Source organism: Zalophus californianus, chromosome 11, assembly GCF_009762305.2.
Source record: "Zalophus californianus isolate mZalCal1 chromosome 11, mZalCal1.pri.v2, whole genome shotgun sequence".
Classification (NCBI taxonomy): Eukaryota; Metazoa; Chordata; class Mammalia; order Carnivora; family Otariidae; genus Zalophus; species Zalophus californianus.
In genome coordinates, this window is record NC_045605.1 from 5289952 (window position 1) to 5313089 (window position 23138).

General features: G+C 44.0%; 2 protein-coding genes and 1 non-coding gene across 6 annotated transcripts in view; 2 read left to right on the forward strand and 1 right to left on the reverse strand.

The window, feature by feature from the left end:
• The window catches only part of ALKBH8 (alkB homolog 8, tRNA methyltransferase), a 50106-nt gene extending 47665 nt beyond the window's left edge, over positions 1-2441 (reverse strand). Inside the window, exon 1 of one of the 4 annotated variants that reach the window (XM_027581058.2) lies at positions 2370-2441. The gene's annotated coding sequence lies outside the window, so the exon portion shown is untranslated. The remainder of the gene's footprint in view (positions 1-2369) is intronic. The other 3 variants (XM_027581059.2, XM_027581061.2, XM_027581056.2) reach the window with 3 other exon arrangements.
• LOC113915240 (mediator of RNA polymerase II transcription subunit 25-like) lies at positions 54-19278 on the forward strand. Its single transcript, XM_027581064.1, has 2 exons — positions 54-2456; positions 19191-19278. Exons 1-2 carry the CDS (start codon positions 1975-1977, stop codon positions 19213-19215), a joined length of 507 nt encoding a protein of 168 aa, XP_027436865.1. The 5' UTR covers positions 54-1974; the 3' UTR covers positions 19216-19278.
• LOC113915617 lies at positions 5830-5961 on the forward strand. The gene has a single exon (XR_003517762.1). It is a non-coding gene; the product is annotated as a small nucleolar RNA SNORA61 (small nucleolar RNA).
• Positions 19279-23138: the final 3860 nt, after the last annotated feature.

Below are 23138 nucleotides of genomic sequence, written 5' to 3' on the forward strand. Positions count from 1 at the left end.
CTGCGGTAGGATAGAATCCTATCTTTAATAACTGCCAGCTAGCAAACACAGCTGGCTTAATTTCATTTGCAATGACCAACGCTTTGTGATTTTTCACTTCTCTAACTCTACAGAGCCCCTGCTCTACCCCCCACCCCATTCTACCTTTAAAACACCCAAATCATCCCTCACAAATTGGAATGCAGCTCAGCTCTTTCCCTTACTGTCAGTAGTGACTAAACAAAATCTGTTTTCATCACATTAATGTCTGGCTGGGTTAATTTCTGACACTATCTCATAATCTGTTAAAAGGATTAAATATGTCTATTAATAAATCGTCGGTAACTTCCAGAAGAGCAGGATCGGGATGGTTTAAGAGGACAAAGAAAAGCTGAGGGCCCTCAAAGGAACTATCTTACTGCCATTCAGGACCATCACCTTTGGAATGGCATCTTTGCAGTGTGAAATGGAAAATAAGGGATAAAAACACGAAGAATTCTTATTTTAATATGTCACATGAGCAAAGACTGCAAAGTGGAAGCAATAAGAAAAAGATGTTGAATACATCTTTTTTAAAAGCACGAAACTAAGAGCCTAGTACCAGCAGATGGAGCCTCATGATCACATTCTGTCATCCTCCCTATCTTCCTCCCTTTCTTGTTTTAATTTTAAAATGTTTTACTTGAGTTCAAACAATTAAGATTAGAAAATACTTTAAAAATTTAATAAAGTTGGAACTCTGAACTCAATCAGAAATATTCTTATTGAGCTAAAAACAATGCTATTAATTCAAGGGAGTGTGTTTTTTTGTTTTTTCCCTTCTTCCCTTTCAAAGACAAATCCAGAGAGCTCTGGGGGCTCATCTGTTCCCCATTCCAGAGACTTGGCTATGTGCTGGCCCAGCAGGTCTGAGTCGCCTCCACACAAGGAATAGGCTGATACCAGCCGCTGAGGTCTGGAGGTGCCCTCACGTGTAAAACTGGGCTCACAAGGCCACTTCCCCGGCCAATAAATCTTTACTATTGCACAAAGGTTTGGATGCTCCTTGCCATGCTATGGTAGTGTTATGGGATGTTGCGGGGGTGAGGTCACTCATTAGTTACTAGATAGACTATTAGCCATACTGAGTCCAGTCTAATCAAAAACAGTCCAAGCACACTCTCCATGAGTTAACAAGAGTTTAGAGATTACACTGACTCTGCTTGTAAGTTTAACCCCAACATATCCTACTGGATATTGCCCTAAGTGCTAACAGTAGTGTGATCCTGCCCTCCCTGAACAACAGAGTGCCCATAATGAACCAACACAGTATGGAAAAATGTTCCTGTGCTTGTAGATAAATTTGAATTTAGTAACTATTCAAACTGCATTGCCTATTAAAAAAGAAACTTAAAATTTTAAATGATTAAAAAATTGACCCCATCACTTGTCATATCACCCTGTTTTAATTCTTTGAAGAACACCTACTGTATATTTTCTTATGTCCTCATTAATTTATTTTCTTTCTCCTCTAACTTACCAGAAAAATAAACTCTATGAAAGTAGAGATTTTGTCTGTATTATTCACCCTGGAGCACTCAGCACCTAGAACAGGATCTAGCAAGGAAAAGCCACCCAATAAACGTTTACTGAGTAAGCTATACTTGCTAAACTTAACCAAACTTGCCTTCTTATCTCCTAAACCACTTCTTCAGAATTCTGAGTTTGGTGGCGCTCTTCGACGTTTTCACTAATGCTTGGTGTTATGCCCCTCTCTCTGCCCTTTTCCGATTGTATTATAATTACCCGTTTGTGTGCTGGGCTCGCCCAGAAAACTGTGGTCGACTTGAGCTCAGAGACCTGAGTGCCTGGCATACAGTAGGTACTCAGTAAATATCTGTGAAATAAAATCACCTGGAAGCACACCCTGACACTCCCAGGGGCCCCAGGGCCTCGGGGATTACTCAAACGCGAGCACAGCCAGACTCAGCTGTGTGACCCAGCCGACCACCAGCAATGCCTTTTCTTCACTGCACTGCCACAGGTCAGACAAGCCCGAGCAGCTCCCGACGAACCCTCCCCAGGCTGCGATCGCCCGTCCCCAACCCCAAAGGAAACAGAAGAGCGACACAGACAGCACGTGGGCATCCGCACGGAACACACACTTGCACCCCGAACCCCGACAGGGCCCGCTGCCCACGGACCAGCCCAGGGGCCCGCTCGGGTCCTCCCTGCCCTGGCTCCGGCCTCAGGCCCCCCCCGGGGGAGGCCGGCAGAGGACACCGGCAGAGGCCGACCGGAGAACGCAGGGTTGCAGCCATCCCGCCCGCCAGGAAGGAGCGCCACAAATCTCCGCCACGGCTCAGGCTGCACTCTCGCTACGCCGGCGCCCTCCCCTTCGCCAGCCTCACCAGTTTGTCCCCGAAAGCTGCGGCGGGTACCCGCACAGCACACTACCTGGGCGCAGCCATATTGGAGGAAACCGCACTACATTTCCCGTGAGTCTGCGGGGCGCCGGAGGGCGCTCCCACAATCCCCCTCGCCGCCCAGAGGCGCTAGTCTTCTGGCGCCGCCGAAGAGGGCGACGAAGCGCTCTGCGTTACGGGGAAGACTTGGTTGCCTTATTTGCGGGAATAGTAAGGGCTCGGAGTGCGTCTGACTTCTGGTGGCTCCCCACATGGTCACTGTCAAGCCCGCTGTGTCCCTCGGTCGCACAACGACGCCTCCCCTCCTTGGGCTTGGTGCAGCTTTCCCCCCGAATCTTCCTAGAGGAATGGAAGAGGGCGCTGGGGTCTGAAAGGTGGCCTCGCGCGGGCGCCGGAGAGGAGGGGAAGGGGAGTATGCGTGGACGCGCCAGGGACGTGGGGAGGACCACCCAGCAGAACGATGTGTGCACGGAGGTGGGGCAGGAAGGATGGGCCGCCCCAAGTCACAGGGGACTCGCCCTTCTCTTCGGAGCCGAGAGGCCCCTGGAGGAGATGGTGTTACGACGCGAGAGCTGCTGGTGGAAGGCGGGAGGAGAGAGAGAAAACTAACAGGCCGGTGCGGGGCTTAGAAATAAGGTAACAAACTATTAAGTAGGACCCAGCAGGAGCAGACAAAAAAAAGATTTGGTAACAGACCAGAAGACAAGGGAGATGATGATGATTAGCCATTGTTCCCGCTCCCGTGTCATGTGTGGGACGTGAATGTACCGTCACCATTCCGCCTGCATTGTACGGTGAGCTGTGCGAGCACCGGGCAGGAAAGGGAGTGAGGAGGACCACACTTGGCACGGTGCCGATCGATGCAGGGCCCCCATGCGCACGCCATCACCGTGGACCTGCGGTAAAAGCAGGGGCTGGCTGGCCAGGGAAAATGGCACTTTAATGGAGGACAGGTTGGAAGGAGGAAAGAACAGACGTTGGGGGGCAGATAGGCAGCCATTGCAACAGTCCAGGGAAGAGACGGTGAGGCTGAGGCCGAATTGCAACAGTGAAGAGCCCAGTGCGAGCTGGAGAGGACAGACCAAGCACCCAGCGCCGACTCTGGAAGAGAGGATAAGGGAAAGCCTGCTCAGTCTCCCCATTGTGTGACTTCTGCACAACTGGATGTGTTCAAAAACACACTCCACTAGGGCTTTCTGTGATGATGGAAATGTGCTGGTTGTCCAGTATGGTAGCCACTGACCATATGAGGCTTTTGAGCATTTCAAATGTGGCGAGTACAACTAAGGAACTGAATTTTGAATTTTTAAATTTTTTATTTGGGATTTAACGAACTTAAATTTAAATAGCTGCATGTGGCTAGTGGCTACCAAATTGGACAACAATGTAAAATATCTCCTCTTGGGCAAATTCAGTTATTTCATCTTCTTATCCAAGGTGCTGAAGCTTTTAAAACTTTTGAATTTCTTAGCCTCCATGAAACTACCTTAGTTCTTGAGGCGCCTGGGTGGCTCAGTCGTTAAGTGTCTGCCTTCGGCTCAGGTCATGATTCCCAAGGTCCTGGGATCGAGCCCTGCATCAGGCTCCCTGCATCAGGCTCCCTGCTCGGCGGGAAGCCTGCTTCTCCCTCTCCCACTCCCCCTGCTTGTGTTCCCTCTCTCACTGTCTCTGTCAAATAAATAAATTTAAAAAATCTTGAAAGAAAGAGAGAAACTACCTTAGTTCTTAGTTCTCTTTACACATTGTGATCACTTGTTTTCAGAGTCTTTCACTAGCTTGCCTTCATCTTTCCACAATTAAATAGAAGCAATCCTTCAGGTTTTGTTTGATCCTCTTCTTATTCTGTAGTCTTTCCCCAGCTGCTGCCCCAGAGTTTGAGGGATAGGTGAATCATTCCTTAATCTTTTATCTTCACCCCTGACTTCCCTTTAGGAGGCAGTTTGGTTTAGTGAAAACAATATGGGCATTGGGGTATGACCTGACACAGAAACTGCAGAATAGCATTCACTTTTGGGGATTGATGTGATAATTACTATAAAGTACCTATTAAATGGTTGTTCGTTCCTTTTCTACCTCTCTGATCTTGTGTTACAGGCACAAATTTCCAACTACCCACTCTCCATCCTTGCCTCCATATCCTTAGAAAAAGGTGGATACATATAAAATTTTGCATGAAACTGTTTTGTACAGGCCCTTATCTTTTGCTTGGAATTGCATGGATCGTTTCTCCCAGAGAAGATGACTCCCTGAAGTGATTTTCAGCTATATTAAGATTCTGTTTTATTCATTATGTAACTCCAGTGTCTTCTATAGTCTTGTAATAACAGAAATCTATTAAATGTTGAGCTGAAAAGAAACTTAACTTGAAGATAGAATTCATCTTCCCCTGTGCCAAAAGCTTTACATGGTGATCTATAATTATTTCTCGGAGGTATTAAATGCTGACCTAATGACTCTTTCCTCAGTAAAATCTATCTCAGCTTCTTGGTAGGTGCAGTCCTCTGTATGACAGGTGCAGGGGTTAGCAAGATTTTTCTATAAAGGACCAGAAAATAAATATTTTCAGTTTAGTAGCCACACATGGTCTCTGGTCACATATTCTTTTTTTGTTCTGGTTTTGTTTTGTTTTGTGTTTAAACAACCCTTTGAGAATCTAAAAACCTTCCTTAGTTCCTCTGGCTTATGCCAGCAGGATTTGGCTCATGGGCTATAGTTTTCTGACCCCTGGACCCCCTTCCTGGACTCTGTAAACCTGAGCACAGTCTCAAGGTGAAGCTAAGATTGGTGCCACGACTGAAAACATTTATTATGAATTACTATATAAATTAATTTAATCAGATTAGTCACTACAACATTTTAAGCATGGAAAAGCAGAGGTCTGTCCCATAGTAGAGCTCCAGAAATCAAGGCTAGGAGCAACATATCATTCAGAATTGCTTTTAGTTGCCAGTGACAGAAAACTAGACAGACTGCTTTAAAAAAAAATTAATTTTCCTCAACTGACAAGTCATCCAGACAAAAGCAATCACTGGTATTGGTTCTACTGTTCAAAAATGTTTCAAGAACCCAGGTGCTTCCTACTGTCCCATTCCACCACCCTTTGTATGTTGACTTTTTATCCTCATTCTTAATGTCTCCTTGTTAAAAGGTGGCTGCTGCAGGTGCTCTCAGATTATCTTGTCCCCATACTAGTGTCTCTAGCTGGAAAAAAGGAGCAGGGTCTCTGTCTTTTCATCCAGGAAACGAAGTTCCCCATGGACTCCTTGTTTCTTTGATCATACATGGGTTGCATACTATGGGAGGCAGAATAATGGATCCCCAAAGATATCCACACTCTAATCCTTGGAACCTGTGAATATGCAGGAATAATGAAGTTTGCAAACCTCAAAATAGAGTATCTAGGGGCCCAGTATAACCGTACAATTCCTTAAGAATAGAACATCCAACCCTCTGGTTCTCTTTCCCATCGGATCTGAACGCTAGTCTTGGTGGTTGTTAAAGGAGGAAAAGGAACAATGAAGCTGGCCTTCCAGTGTTTATAGTCTGGTATACAGCTTGTGGGCTGTTTTAAACAAAGTTTGAATCAAAAACAAAACAAAACAGAACATCTACTCTGTCCAGAGCAAGAGAGATCGAGCAGAAGAAATCAAAAAGATTGCAAGTGTTAAGGATTCAACATACTGTTGCTGGCTCAGAGAGGTAAGAGTCTGTGTGCAGGGTCTGGAGAGAGGCTTCTAGAAGCTAGAAGCAGCCCCAGCTGATAGCCAGCAAGGAAGTGGGGACCTCAGTCCTACAACCACAAGGAACTGGATTCTGCCCACAATCTGTATAATCTTGGAAGCAGATCCTTCCCACAGTATCAGGGCTCAGCCAGCTGACAGCCATTCTGTCCTTATAAAACTCAGAGCCAAAAAAAAAAACAAGTGAGCCAACACAAACTTAGGGCCTACAAAACTGTGAAATAGTAACTCTGTGCTAATTTGTTACAGCAGCAATAGAAAACTATTACACATGCTTACCCCTGACCAATCACTAGCTAAAGGGAGTGGGATTGCAATGGCTGCTTTAGGCTAGTCATGCTTAATTCCATGCGGCTGAGATGAGGCCCATCCTCCCTGTGATCAAGTGTCCTTGATAGAATACACTCTACCTGGAGAAAAATAAAATGAGGGTTCTATTAGCAAGAAAAGCAGGAAAACAACTGTTGGGTAGACAAGTAATAACAGCATATTCCATAAGAGGGTTAAACACTTCATTCAGCTGGATTTATCTCAAGACCAAAGAGAAAGGGATGCTGGAAGGATAGGCACTATCATAAACTAATAAAGCATTGAAAGGTAGAATTTTAATAGCATTACATTTCCACTTCAAGATTCCTCAGTCGGAAAATATCAAAGATGTTCCCAACAGTCCCCGAGGCTTATTATATATTTACTATGGTTCCAAATCGTGATACCATTGCACTGTGGTTTCAGATTTAATTCCTATACTTAGGGGGTTTCTAATTTCCCTTCCTCCCAACCCAGAACATTTGTTTTTGGCTACCTTCTGGCTTTTTCCTCACCTGTCCCCAGTGGCAAGTGTACCACTTTTGTTTTTTGGGTTTTTTTCCTACTTACGGTTTAAAAAAAAACAACTTCATTTCTCAGTCTTTCCACTTATTCTTCTGCTACTTATTTTATCCCTCCTAGGTAAATGACAAGTTTGTAGAAAATGACAAGTTGCCTTCCAAACTTTTGTCTCTGCTGCTTCCCGGATTGCTGTCTTCTTGAAACTCCAGCAAGAATGCATTATGTAAAACCATTTGATGTTCACGGTGACATTTCAGAACTGAATGCATTATTCATGCTTTGGTGATAAAAATTCAATGAAAAGTTTGCAGTTTTGTAAGTCATATGGTGAAAGACTTCCCATGCAGTAATTAGAGGCAAAAAGAGAAAAAAGGGGCCAGTCTTCAATGTGTTATATAAAACATAAAACACTGCTTGGAGGATTGGTGGGTTTTTGGTCAGGTGCAAAACATAAGATTTTACCTGTAAAACACACACACACAATGGTTTACTTATCTCGAGGCTGAGGACCTGCTACTTCACAAAATAATTACTTATTTGCAACATACTTCTCAGGCAGAAGAAAATAAAGAGCAGATAACTCAAGGTATAGGGAAGTCTGTGGTATGACCAGAGGACTGGGATTTGTGATTTATAAAGATTATGGTCAAATGAGGCAACTTCTTAAAAATACTTCCCTTTACAAGAATGTAAAACGTATAATCTTAAAAATCTATAAACAGTTCATTTTAAAATGTCAACTTTGATGGCTTCGTACTATCGTTCATCTCTCAAAAACGCACCAAAATAAAAAGATACTCGCCAAGGGATGGCAAGCTTCATCATTAACTGCACTGGATGTAAATCTGTATTTCATATCATCTTCATGATCACTTCTAATTTGGGGGGATTTCTTGTTAGATCTGATTAGATGGCCTTAGCTTTTCCTTTATGGCTAACAAAGACCTCCCTCATGCCAGAAGCATCAATTTTGCCATTTTCTGTTGGTTGGGCAGGAATTATCTTTATTCACCTGTATAAATAGGGAATTTAGGGAATTTAGAATTTTCTAACCCACTTGTCCATTTTGCAAAAATAGTTTTTGGATTATGTAAGCAACTTACCAGGCACCAAAATCCTGCCTCACTTAAGGCAAAGGAGGGAAGGCACGAGAGGCAGGCAGCTCCTCTCCCTGAGAACTCGCACTCCACTCTTCTTTTAGTCTCTCTCTAAGGCTGCGACGTGTGACAGTCCAACACGCAGACCTGGTGGAGCCTCCAGTATACCAGCTGTGAGTGGGGTCGCACTTGCTCTACATGAAACTGTCAACAGAATTTCCAGCATCTTCCAGCCACTCTCAGCTGTGCACACTCTACATCAGAGGCCACAACACTGGGGCAGGTTTCTCAAAGGGTGGCCCTTACACTGGCCGCCATCAGCAACAGTACAGTACCCGGGAAAAACAATTCCAAGCCCCACTAGACGGGAGTCAACTAAAGGCAAATGTAAGTTTTAATAGCTTCTCTGAACCCCAGTGGATTATAGGGTGCATTTCAAAATCCCTGCAGCCAGGGCCTAGCGATCTGCATGCTTAACAAACGATCCTGCTGCTTTTCAAATGTTCAACCATCAAGGACAAATTTTGCATATTATTCATCAACATAGAGCTCTTTAAAAACCTGCCCCAGAGTAACAAATGGCCAGGTTTCTAATGTTTTGGGGATTTATTTAGGTGAAATGTTTTCATTTTATAAGGTACGAGGGACCAAGAAATCAAATGGTACAGCACTTAGATTATCAAATTATTACGGAACCTGTAAAATGTGTGTCTCAAAACAGTTGTAATTACTGTCATCTCCATATCCCACTTTACAGGTGTAGCAACCGAGACTGGTTAAGTAGGAGACATTTTTAAGAGAGCGATTCACATTCTGTGTTCTCACAGTTTTATATGTTAAAACATATCTACCCACTATCTTTTGGCAGGTACTAACACTGAACAGACGTTATTATTTAACCCTAACAACAAAAATAACCCTAGGAGTAAGTTTTATTCTCTCAATTTTACAAATATGGAAACTAAGGCTCTACGAGATTAAGCGACTTTCCCAAGATCATGCAGATAGTGACAGAGATAGAAGTCCACCCCAGTGTCCCTCCTTCTCCAAGCATATGCATTACGCTCAAGGACAGCACTGTAGGAAGATGTCCGCTGGCATTCTGAAATCTGTCCAAGCATTCTGAGATAAATACAGACACGACAAACATGAAAAATGGTTTGTTTAAATGGTTGCATCTTTTAAGCAAGCACACACAAGAATAATTTACACAGTATAACTTTTAACCTTCAATAAAGATAGTGTGTCCAGAATCCTAATTGCAAGTTTAGATGCTCTCTTGTCAACTTTTTAAAAAGACAAGCAGTACTTTTTTTTAAAGATTTTATTTGTTTATTTGACAGAAAGACAGCAAGAGAGGGAACACAAGCAGGGGGAGTGGGAGAGGGAGAAGCAGGCTTCCCACCGAGCAGGGAGCCCGATGCAGGGCTCGACTCCAGGACCCTGGGATCATGACCTGAGCCGAAGGCAGACGCATAATGACTGAGCCACCCAGACACCCCCAAAAAAGACAAGCAGTATTAATTGTCTTGTTCCCTTCTGTCATTCCAGCCCTCAGCGTCAGAAATAAGATGGGTCCCCATAACTTTCTCATCGATTTATGATCATGGCTTTGGAGGCCATGGTTAAGAGGAGGTCAACTAGACCTAGAATTTACTTTTCAACATCTCTAGGAAGGCTGTTGACATTCTCAGGATGAGGAATTAATAATTAATTAGCATTGATTATGGAGCTCTTCATGAAATTTAACACACCATAATGGAAACAGATAGCTTTGAAATATCATTTGAAACAAGAAACTTAGTGAACTTGAATTATTGAGATGGTGATACAGGTAGACCATGATCTCATGTTTAAAAATGTTTTCTGTGCCTGCCTAAATAATTGTTTGCGGTTTAAGAGTCTCTGACAGATTTCTTATGTCATCCCTTCTATTACAAATTCCTCCATAGTTTTAAATGCTCTTATTGTGACAGTGGCCTCGTGTTAACTAGTTCTGATCTAACCCAAGGAGATTGGGGTGGCGTGAGACAAGCCATGGGAATTCAGGAAACAAAAGGAGTTGGGGATAAATTGTTAAACAAATGGGCGTCTAGGACCTAAAGAAATGCAGGAAGCATAAAGCCATACCCCGGTTCAATGTAGCAGGCACCTCCAACCAGGAGATGGCAGCAGTGGAAGCAGGAACTGAGAGGAAAACATAAAAATAAATAAGAATCCCGGGCAAATATCCATACTTGAAAATCAGGACCCAGCCTCCAGGGCTCCAGCATCACTGAAGGCTTCTGGCTGGTATGGAAGCCTTCAGGAGGTGCCATGTCACTGAACTGATCCCAGGCTTCTCCCATTCAGAGTCCCAACAGAAAGGGTGAGGCATACTGAGCAGACGGCAACCAAGCCAGGGCAGCAAAGGGTCTCTCAGAAGTCAGCCCAGTTCCTACCAAGAAAAACCAACTAGGCGTAACAGAAACATCAAAGCATTTCAACAAGAAGCAGAATGATGAACAGGGATTCGGGCCATAAGTCATAGAACAAAGCAGAAAAGCAAATCTGATTGGGAACCAAAAATATGGACAACAGGGGCCAGTGCCAAAAATTAGGCGGGGCCTCCAGTTCTGCCAGTTCTTGGAATGGTGGTGGGGGATCACCCCTGGAGGACTCGGGTCTGAGGTGGGAGGTGTTTCGGCAACACACAGCCATCTTGTGTTTGGGGGTAGTTCAGTTTCTTGAGCCATACCTAGGTGGTAATGAGAGCAGCTATGGTTAAATGGTGCAGGTCACATATGCCCCCTTTTCATTAGCTATTAAATAGAGGAAGGAGGAATGAAACCAAGGTGTCAATTAGTTGGATCAAAGAAGGCCAATGAATGTTTCTTCCCAGGAGTTTGAAGAGAGTGTTGCTGGGGCTGGGGTCAGACCTAATCACCACAAGGAAAGATTATTACAGTAAGGAATTCACTTCTAGTACAATGTCTTGCATTCTTGGTTGTGCCATTTTATAAAGCATGGCTTAGTCTCAAGATGATCTAGAATGGTCATTAGTTCTTCTAGGCAAGTCTATGACAGAGGGGATGGTTGGAAACACTGACATTAGAGAAATGGGGTCAAACCACAAATTGAAGAAGACCTGAAAACCTTTGCTTGGTGTTCTAAACAAAACACTTAGATTTCAGCAATCATTTCCATTTCCCGAGGGAAGATGTGTGTCAGGAACACTCCTCCCCTTAGTCATAATTTTCGGTTAAAGCAGCATCGTATCAGGCTGTCTGTCTGGTCCAGAGCCCATGATGAAGCAAGACATCAGTCACCCATCCTTCTTTTAAGGAATAGGGCCTGTTGCTCAGCCTCAGATACATAGCACAGCTCCTGCTAAGTCCCAAACACTCTCCTCAACCCTCTCCCCTTTCATTTCAAGACCCAAGGTTATACTTTTCCGGTGAGTCAGGTTTGGAACAGGTGCTTGGCAGAGCTAGCCCCCAGGTTAAAGGATGGCAAACAAACAAAACCAGAGTACTCCACAGCCAGAGTACTCTTGCTTTGTTTCTTATACAAACAGGGCAGGGGAGCCTCCAAGTAAATATGATATGTAGAAATGCCTAAGGAATTTGAGATTCAGACTTTGACCACCATGATCCAGGCCCTTGGACCATAAAACACAGTGAGAACCCCGCCTTGCTCCCAAAAATACTGTGGGGGAGACTGAGGATGCCATCCATTAGCTGAGATCCTATATGGACCTACAGACTGAGGCTCCAGCCACTAGTCTATCACTAAAGATGTAGCCACAGTTGACAAAGGTCCAGCCATATTAGAAGGGGGTAAATGTAACCCCTACCCCTCCAAACAAGGCAGTTTTCATACCAACCATTGGCCAGGAAGCCAGAGTCCCAAGTCATACACAAATGCCAGAAGTGGACAACATAAAGCAGCCCACACAGAAGAGAGCTGTCAGGCCTTTAATATGGAGCTGAACGGTCTCCACCCTTGCTCTACGCTGGACATACAGCTGGAAAATTCTCAGACTCCCACAGTTGACACAGGTCTCCTATCAACAGTTGGGGCTTGAGCTCTTCTCTGCCATGATGCACTTCAACTGGAGAAAGACTTTGAAGCTTTGAATTTAAAAGCTGGGTTACTGCTTCTCTCTCACACCAGCATTGTTTTTCTCCCCCCAGATTTGTGAGGGCTTTTCCATAAATGCTGTCCTGGGGGCTGTTACTCACACAGCAGGTTGCTTACCTCTTGAGGCTAATGATCTTCAGCCTGATTTTCATGTGATCAGAAGAAGAGTCCATGACTAGATTCTAGGACCTAGAAAAATAGAAAAAGGTAGGGCAACACCAAATAACTAGCCAGGACTTCTGTAACTCCTCCACTGGGTCAAACTGTCAATGAGGTGGGCTGTGTGAGATGTCCTGTGTGCTGGGTCTTTAAGAGGTGGTGCTCCTCACTGAGGAAGGAGATGTAAGGTCTCTGAGCAGCATTCTCCCATAGTAACTGCTGGTCTAGACGTCACAGAGCCACAGTGTTACGGAGGGGGGGGGGTTGGGGGCTGGTCAGGGCCTGGAAGGGACAGGTAAGGTTGCTAGTTCACTCCTGCTCTTATCTGCAGATTAGGTTATAAAAAACAACTATCCATCCCTTAGTGACATAAAGGCCCAAAAGATACATATGCACTCAGGTGCACATTCAGTTAGACTGACTGCAGCTAAGACCAGGAAAAGCCACCAGCAAGAAGAGACAGGACCTCTTCGAGCACCACTGGCAAGGTCTGTTTCCCCAAAGGGAAGATGCAGAACTACCCATCCATCCTCCAGGGTGGCCAGAAGACAGTCCATCCAGAAAGCATGGCAGACTTATCAGGGACATGCAAGCAACCCAAGGTAGCAGAGTCATCCCAAAACAAAGACAAGGAAGAGATCCAACAGCAGGCTATTACTGAAACTCCCAGCAAACCATCTTCAGGGAAGTCTACCAGCAGGGAAAAGCCCTCTGTCACCAGAGTTTAAGTCAACTCAGAAGAAAAAGAAGCGATGGGCAGGAAACACTTCTGAAGAGCTCATAGACTAAACCAGACATTGAGCAGCAGGGGAAGCAGCTGGGGCAGGTTTGATCCGACAAGTGAGAGGTCAAGGACTCCAGGTGTGTTCAGAAGGCTCCCACCGTGGGGACAGCCCAAGCCCTCGGCGAGCAGAGATGGATAGTGTCTGATTAAATCACTCCTGGTAGGTCCCGCCCCCTGGTCTCTTTCAACTATTCAACTTTTAGGTTATTAATTCAATTTTCCCCAATTAGGCTATGAACTCTTTGAAGGCCATAGCTTATACTTTTATATCTTACACTGTTGCCTCCAGGATCAAGTACTGCACGTAAATAGTGCTAATATGTATTTGTGGATCTATTCTGTTCACGGGTTGAAAGGCAGCAAGGTACATCCGAGAACATACTGCTGGGGGCACAAGTGAGGAGTATTTCATTCCTGCAAGTCTCGTCACCTTTCTGCACCTCAACTGCTTCTCTGTGAAACGGGGCCTTCAGACCTAACTATTGATTTTTCAGGTGGGTTTCTATGAGCCTCGGGGTTTCTCAGAGATGCGTTAGGTAGTCACCAAGCACAGCGGGAAGGGAGAGCAGGGAGGGACGCCGGTTCAGGCCCACTTTATGGACAGCACATCCGCTTCTGTCAGTCTTACATCGTGGGGTTCACAGTAGAAGGCCATTTATCCGGGTTCCGTGACCAAAATTTTGTAAACGTTACCTGACTTGAATATTTCAAAGGTCCCTTTCCCTCTAACATAGGGTTTTGCAATTTCATTGACATTTACATGGGACAAGAGGCTTACTAGTAACAGTCCATCCCTGTCCAAGGACTGGGTTTCCCTTTCCTGCCCCGGCCTCCCGGCCTCCAGCCTCCACTGCAGCCCTCCATGTCTGCAGAGATGAAACAGACCCGGGCTGTGTTTGCATCAAACTGCATCCCTGATCTGCACTCCTCAGCTCACTCATTTCAGACGCGAACCCCGCTCCCTCTCCAGCTTCTTAGCAACCTCCTGTGTCCTGACAGGTGGGAAAGGCCCCTGGGTACCCCTCCCTCCACTCCACACGGATACATCCCTGCTTCTTTCAGCTTTTGCCTTCCATGTAGGGTTCTCACCTGTGCCTCCTTTGCCTGGCGTAACACTTGGCTTTCTTCTCCCACTCTGCCTATTTATACCCAGGGTTCCCAAGAACACTAAGAATTTATGCAGGTAATGTCTCTAGACTGACAGCCTGAGCCGTGGAAAAGGAAATGTGATGGCAGGAAGAAAGGGAAGGGACAAAGGGGAGGAGAGGGAGCACAGTAGGAGGTTGCGTGGCCTCAGCAAATGGTGATAGGCGCTCTTCCCTGCCTTCTAAAGCTCACCCCAAGTTGCCACCAGGCATGAGGCTGCTTCTGACTAACAATTAGTAAAGAGACAAAGCCGAGTAAAATATGCACTCTATTCCTTATCACCAAATTAGAGTCAGCGCCAGGACTTTGAGAGACAGTATCACCTGGTCGTTCAAACGCGCATAGACTGCCTGGAATATTGCTAGCTTCGTGACCTTGACCTCTCCGTGTCTCAGGTTCCTCATTTTATTTATTGTTGTTTTTTATTTTTAAGATTTTATTTATTTGACAGAGAGAGTTAGTGAGAGCAGGAACACAAGCTGGGGGAGTGGGAGAGGGAGAAGCAGGCTTCCCACGGAGCAGGGAGCCCGATGCGGGGCTCAATCCCAGGACCCTGGGATCATGACCTGAGCCGAAGGCAGACGCTTAATGACTGAGCCACCCAGGCGTGCCTCAGGTTCCTCATTTTAAAGGGGGAATAATAAAAGGACCCACCTTTATGGTTGTTACGACGATGAAGTGACAGAATGCAAGCACAGTGTTCTGAATTGAGGCTGGCCCAAAGCGAGGCCGTACAGATGATGGACAAGATTCTAAAGAAATGTTTTGCTTTAAGACTTTTCCCCCATCCCTGTCTGCTACACCATGTTCCTTTGTAAATGAATTGGCCCAGTCTCGGGGGGCCTTACCATGCCAACCAGAGCCTAATAAATGTTAGCGGTAAGTGATGGCAAACGTTGCTTCTCTCTCTGGAGTGCCTATTAAATGCCCTTGCTGTCATGCTAGTTAAGGACTATTTCCACTTAGGCAAAAAAAGGAAATAACCACATTACAGTTATTCACAATAGGCCTGTTCAGAAGGTTCAGCCTGGGGAAGCGTACAGATTTTATGATTTTATTGCAAGAATATAATAAAATATGAAACAAACGAGCTCCTGTTCACGCTTTTACAGAACTTGGCTTGTCTCCTAAGTGTGTGGTTCTTAATCAGCTGTGTGCATTAGAGTCACCTGGGAGAGTTCTCAAACACATACATGCCTGGGCCCCACACCCCAAGGATTCGGATTCCCTAGGCCTAGGTGATGTTCTGGCATGTTTATTTGGGAACTATTTACCCAAGCGATTCTAATGCAAAACTAGTGTTCCAAGTATTCCTGGCCCCTTTCCTCTCATTCAACAAAAGCCAATTTCAACGAGAATGAAAATATCACCCACAGTTTTGATGGCGCTCTCCACATAACTAGGTGTACTGGGAATTTCTTAGCAAATTCTCAGATCACAGAAGAAAATGTCTGTAGTTCAATTTTATCACAGAACGATGGAATCATGTTCCATGAGGACTGAGCTACTAGGAACTCTTCTAGAGGGTTCTTCTGCCATTTTAAAGAGAACAACAACAAAACAGAGCCTTTGTGGATAATTTTGCATCTCACTTCCTTCACCTGAAGCTGATGTTTCGAGCATGACAGCCTTGCTGTTGCCACTTTGATTTTTCCCTTGGGGGCTTCTCCCCCTACTTTCTTATTTTTGGGTGCTTGTCTACATTCGTATCTGAGGCACCCAGTCACGCAGAACTTTGATCTAGAAACAACAGTGGAACAGGGAACAGGAAAAATACAATGAATTTTATTCTGTTTAACTATTTAACTTTGATCTAGACACAAGAGTGGAACAGGGATCAGGAAAAATGTAATGAATTCTCCTCTACTTAACTAATGCATGTGTTTTACTTTCATAAAAGGATAGGTGTTATAAATAAAAAAGACATATTGGTTCACCTACTTGTAGCTCCTCAGCATTGAAAGTTCTCCGTATTACCATTGGCTGCTTCTCTGCCTTTACAAAGGGTTGATCATCTGGCCGTCTGTAGCTGCTCCTTCCATACTAGCTCTAAGGAAACACTGGCTAAAGTGATCTAGCAAACAAAACAGGGATTTTAAAAGAGGGCTGTATTTCCTAGCATAGTCAATCACAAATTTCTCATCTCCTTTATTCCCAAATGCACAGAAATCTATTAAATCAGAGACATGAGAGCCCCCATGTCATTTTAGTTGAGTTAGTATGTCAAGCGCTTACAACAGTGCCTGGTACATCATGAGAGCAATGTGGAGATGTCAGTTATTTTTATTATTTTGTATTACCTTCAGGTATTATTATTATCCTGGGGCTACAACTAATTTTTGGGACCCAACTATGTGGCCTCTCCCTAGAAATGTGTCTCATTTATAATAGGCACTCAAGAAATGCTTGTCGAATTTATAATGATTTTGTAAGTAACGTTTTTGAACTTCAGAGATGCTTCACAGAGGAGATGCCCTTTCTACAATAACAAAAGAACAGGTACTCTAAGCCTGGTTGTCATGTGGAATTTCAAGAACTGAAAAGTCAAACCTTCAGAGGCACATCACTGCAGACTGCTCTACATTGACTAATATACTTAAATACGAAATGTAAAGACAGCCTTTTCCATGAGCAGCATACCCACACAGCATGAGTCACAGGGCAATGTCGTGACATGCCACTGAACTATGAGGAGACACACTCTTGGACAGAAAAGTTTCCTTGAAAAAAGTGTAGGAAATTGCTGGACGTTACTAAAGAGGGATATACTCAGATACTCCTTCCGGCGGGCTCCCCTCAGGAATCTGTCCATATCGCCAGTCCACCACTTACTCTTTTGCATTAAATATGTGTAGGGGCGCTTGGGTGGCTCAGTCGGTTGAGCATCTGCCTTCGGCTCAGGTCATGATCCCAGGCTCCTGGGATGGAGCCCCCCACATCCAGCTCCCTGCTCGGCGGGGAGCATGCTTCTCCCTCTCCCTCTGCCTGCCGCTCCCCCTGCTTGTGCTCGCTCTCTGCCTCTCTCTCTGTGTCAAATAAATAAATAAAATCTTAAAAAAATATAAAATAAATAAATATGTCTGTTTCCATGACTCTTTTTTTGCTACTAGACTGCTGCTATTTTTGAGGCTGGCCTCCACAGTATTTATCTTCACGTCCCCGTTGCCCACCAGAACCTAGCACATAGTACTCAATAAATCCAGCATGAAGATAGGATGTCATGGTAATCTTTTTTTTTTTAGTGTGCATATTAAATAAGTAGGAGAAATATCTCCATGTATATGGCAACACGGCTTCTGAACCAAAAATTGAGATTCATCATCTGAAACACAATCTGACAGTGAGAGAAAATATTCAAAATCTGGAGAGTCTCAAAATTCTGGACAGGAGAATGCCTTGTCCATGGCATTCATTTAGTCACCCTGCCCTCCTTCCCTCCTCCCTGCCTGTCCACCCATCCGTCCACTTACCCGTCCATCCCTTATTTACTGAAAGTGCATTACCAGCTCATACTTCCAAAATGGGTTGGGGAGAGGGGTATATGTTGCTTTTGACATTAACTAAATACATAGTCACAAAGATTGCTTTTTTTGTTTGTTAGTACAGAATTTTTTGCTAATAGGTCACATAATATAGGATTTAAATTAGTGAACACGTTTTATTTTATTTTTTAAAGATTTTATTTATTTGAGAGAGAGAAAGAGAGCACAAGCAGGGGGCAGAGAGAGGCAGAGGGAGAAGCAGACCCCCTGCTGAGCAGGGAGCCCGATGTGGGACTCGATCCCAGGATCCCGAGATCATGACCTGAGCCGAAGGCAGATTCTCAACCTACTGAGCCATCCAGGCGCCTCTCTAGTGAACACATTTTAAAGCCTTCACCAAAACTTAAAACTTAAACCAAATTCTTCTCCACCACATAGATAAATATCACAGAAAAAGCCACACTTTATTATTCCCTCTTACAACAACAAGCTGGTAAATTCTGAAGAAAAAATAAATTTAAAACACCAACGTCTATAACAAATTTGATCTTCAGTATTGCCTCACCTGAAGATGAATGAATTACAGCAATTTTCAGAAGAATCAGAATTATTCAGTTATGAAATAAAAATGAAAATTTCTGCTCCACAGACACAAAAAAAAGCCTTTTTAGGTTTGATGTTGATTGTGAGGTAAATAGTATATTCAAGGTTAAGGCAAATGGTACAATACATATGTGGGGTAAACATGTGGATATTTTATTGGAAAATAGTTTGGAATAAAACAACCCCATAAATTCCCAATATGGGTTGGAATGAAAAACTTGCAATAATGTTATATTGTGTAATAGCTAATTGTTAGAATGTTTCAGTTGTATCCTTTCAATAATTTAACATGACCAAGCCATCTGTTTTAAATACAATTTTGCCAGAGATTTTTTTATCTCTATGTTTTAATTATTATTTTAGGCTATACATCCACCAGCAGAATTCTTTTTTTTTTTGAAGAGAAAGAGAGAGTGGGGGAAGGGGCAGAGGGAGAGAAACCCAAGCAGACTCCCCACTGAGCGTGAAGCCCCACCCCAGGCTGGATCTCACAGTCCTGAGATCACGACCCAGGCCAAAACCAAGAGTCCGTCCCTTAACGAACTGAGCCAGTCAGGGGCCCCTAGAATTCTTTTAAATAAACTAGGTCCTAATTCAAAAATTTTCACTGTATTCACAAAGAGTGCTCCCAGAAGTCAGCAAAATGCTGCCCACTGGGAGTTTTACCATGTAAAGAACATGACATGAAAATTATTTTGATGAAAACTGTATGCGAAATTAGTTGTTGAGAAAAGTACAAATTTAAGATTTTCCATATGCCTCCTGACCTTCACTCACTTCTTTTTTTTTCCCAGTGGAAAACTATGTTCTTTCTAGTGATGAGAACTTTCCTTTTTTTCTAGGAATGGAGACTTCTATCCCCAGTGAATGAGAAACAAGGAGCCACTTCTTTGTTGTGTTGGCCACAGCCTTCTTGAATGTGTCCTCCTAGCCAAGACCAGAAGTAGCAGGGAGCTGGACACAGCCGCACATGTGCTGAGACCCCTGCACGCTGATTCCTTCAAGTCTGACCACTGGAGCCATGAGTTCTAGCTCTGGGTGGTCTTTGAAGAGACCATAAGCAATATAGCCAATTTCACTATTCCACCTAAAACCATGTTGAACATGGTTCCAACCCTGGGATCAGCAATGAGCAATTTAAAAATTTAATACACCTGAGCCTCCCTTACACCACTACTGAGATCCTAGAAGTTGGCTGGATTTTGACCAGCAACGGAAATGATGTCATCCAGAACCATGTCTAGCCCAGCACCATCCACAAAGCAAATGATATTCCCATTTATTTTTATATATTCTAGGTCATGTCATTTTCAACGGCTGCATTTTTTTTATTTGTTGTTCATGGAAAATATGTGTTTTTGTAGCTGTCTTAAATTGTCCTAGAAGTTTATTGTGGCATCCAAACAGATGACTTGTCTTTCCAGAGTTTCATCAAAGGGCTTCCGTGCAACCTGAGTAGCATAAATTTTCAGGAAGAAATTACACAGGTTCTTATTGTATCACAGCCTGGTTTTCACAGACCCACAGAAGCAAATTTTCTCTCATCCACTAAACGTGACTGTCCTCCAAAAAAAAAAAAAACCTTCAAAAATGTTAATTTGTCCTTACATATATTCTAGTATAGAAGCTGCTACCTATTAAACATCAATGCCCCAGGCCGAGGCTGACGATCCGTAAAGGCCACTGCAGGTTGGGCCCATCAAAATTTCCAAGGAGGAGCATCATCCACAGTGTCAGTCACAAAACAGTCCAGCTTTTACCTTGCTATCTGCCGTGAGTTTCTTGCTCTTGGATTCCTGCAGGATCTGCCATCTTTCAGAGATTAACTAAACTCCCTTGGATGTGGCTGACAAGAGTGGGGGCCTGAGCACCAGGACTCACAGGTGTTTTTGGCCCGCGTGTCACGGGGCAGTGACATCTTAAACAAAAACCAGGCCCAGAGGAGTCTGACAGGGTGACTGAAAGGGAGGAGAAGGAGGTTTAGTAGAGATTTAATCCTATATTAGCAAAAACCTGGAGAAAAGGCCCACACTGTGTGTGTGTGTGTGTGTGTGTGTGTGTGTGTGTGTGCGTGCGCGCAGATGTTTATGCCTGTATGTGGATATGAGTTCCTCAAGATCACAGACAGGGTTTTATCCATCTTTGTCTCCCCAGTATCTAGCATAACATATTATATACACTAGGTGTTCAATAAATGATTATTAAGCAGACTGCATTTTAGACCAGGGTTTAGGCCCTGGAAAGCCCTTTCTGTACCATATCCTAAGACTCCTGCCACAGCAGCATGTCTCAGAGCCTTAGTGTTTTTGGTTTCAAGCATTCTCTAGCATGATGATTAACTCTCATACAATCCCGGGCACAATTTTATCAATATAGATAAGGCATATACTCCAAATAAGTTGGAGGCATATTGGGTCCAACTGCCACGTCAGTTTTGTACCCAGAACTCCACAGGCTTATAAAATCCATTCTATTAGAAAACAGAATGGCTTTTTATTGATTTCTAAACTTTACACAACAATTAAGCAAAAGGAGACAGCCTAACACTTTTTAAGCCCAGACGTTGTCTTTCCGGTCTCATGATGAAGCCAATATATACAATACGTACATCTCCTACTACCAATTCTTCAAGTCACAACATGAAGACCAGAGCTAGATTAAAAATAAATAAATGGGCCATGACTTCCACCCCACCCACAAAATGGTCCAGGCGGGTGACTCCTACTTGCCCGTTGCTCAATCGAACCTTGCTGAAGATAGAAACCTCTGGGTGGGGAGGTTTTTATTCAAATAAATACCTAAGGATGATGTTCCATGAGAGCTCTCCTGAGCAAGACAGCACACCCACCTGCCTGGGAAAGACAGGAAAGACTCTGTGTCACCTGTAATGAGCTGAGATGACAGAGCACAGCATCCGCTCCCTCCTCAGCTCCACTGTGGTAACTGGGGCAGGCTGTAGTGGTACAAGTTTCTCCTCTGTGGACCCTCCCCACTCATTACATCTAAACGCTACCAGATGATCTATCTCAGTTCCTTCAGCTGCCAACTCCATTGATCCCATGGTAATCTGTTAAATACGATTTTTATCCAAAAATAATGGAGCTAGAGTGATGACTAACGTTTATTGAGCACTATGGGCTAGCCACGATGCTAAGCACTTTACAAATCATCCATGCAATCCCACCAGCAACACTATGAGGTAGACGTTCTTACTGTCATCCTCACTTTAGACAGAAGACTGAAAACAGTGAAGCCTAGATCCCTGAATTTCCAGGCTGGTGCTTTATCATCATGTAACATCATCGTAGCAAGTATCACCAAATACTTTACTTCCTTCATAGCAACAATTAATTGCTGCCAAACTACCTGAGCAAGGATCCCCATGGTTTGGAAGCCCGTAAAGACTTCCTGGATCAATCCAAACAAGGTTATTACCTGAAATTCTATACGCCCCTCTCGGCATCCTACTACGCTATTAGTCAGAGTCCTCCAGTGTTGATTAACTGACAAGAAATGCTTTATTTGCCTGTGACAAAGCTGCATATCAGCGCAGTTTTCCTTGAGCAGTGCCTAGTTGGTACTCTACTAAAAGATAACAGATGTCTGATGATGGAGATATTTAGAAGCAGAGCATGAGGTCACACATCTTGGTGTATTTACAAGCTTGGCAGTTGTCACTGTAACCATGATGAAGCACAAAGGAAATGCCTGGAGATGGGAGAGCTTCTTTAAAGAACCCTGAGGGCGTCACATCAGACAGTCATTTTTAGACACCTTAAAGGGGCATGGGTGTCAAATCAGGCTTCCCAACAAACTCTGGGTATGTTCATCAGAAGATGGAAGGTGGTTGAGAGAGAGACAGGAAAGACAGAAAAGTTGGGGAGAGCTGGGAGAGAGTGAATAAAGATGGAAGAAAATAGTCTACTGATAATAGACTAGCATCAAGAACAAAGATATTTACTCTGCTGAGATTGAAGAGGAAGAGGAGGGGGTGGTGGGGTGGAGGACATAGTCACCGTAAGGAGCTAATTCCTAGGGTGATGACCCCCGATGGTCTCTCTTCTCTGGGGCAGTGGGGAGAGCCAGAGGCACATTGTGCAACACATGGCTGGTGGAGGAGATGGGAAAGAGAAAGAAGTTTAAAAAATAGTTGCGGTGGACCAGAGGAAGCAAGAGTGAAACCGATTTATAGGGAATAGGTTGTGGCTTTTGTTATAACACACAAATTATTTCATGAATTAAGGTTTTCTTCAGAATGCTTTGTGGACCCTGAAGGGAAGAGATCTGTGGATTTGTGGCAGGAGGGGAAATTAGTAGAATAGAAAAGGGTGAAACTTAGCCAAATCATAGGGTTAGTAGAAAGAGTAATTAGAAAAGAACTATAGTCTGAGGAAGCAAGAAGAGTTGAGAACCTGTATACATGCATTCATTCATTTCACAATCTTTTATTAAGGATCTATTGGATAATGGCCATCTGCTAAGTGCTGTCTACATACGGATGAGTGAGACCCTGCCCCGGAGTTAAACCTTAAACAGTGGCAAGGCTGTCACTAACAGCTACGGGATACATGTATACACATATGCTTTGGAAAAGTTGGTTCTAAGTGGTGCCAAGTCTGTCTCACACTCAGACAATAAGAGAATCAGAGAAAAAAGCTGGAGTCATTCAGATAGCAGATAGATCCAAACAGTCAAATGACGTCCAACAGAGAATAACTATTGACATAAATAGAGGCCAAAGATCCTGAGAGGCGAGGCACTGGAGTGCTGCGTGATCCTGGAAGAGAGGC

Excerpts from the sequence above, each read along its gene's own strand:
- LOC113915240 (XM_027581064.1), top strand. The coding sequence starts at position 1,975 with ATGCCTTTTCTTCACTGCACTGCCACAGGTCAGACAAGCCCGAGCAGC. Across the intron at positions 2,457-19,190 it reads GAAACCGCACTACATTTCCC|GAATGGAGACTTCTATCCCC; the intron begins GTGAGTCTGCGG and ends CTTTTTTTCTAG.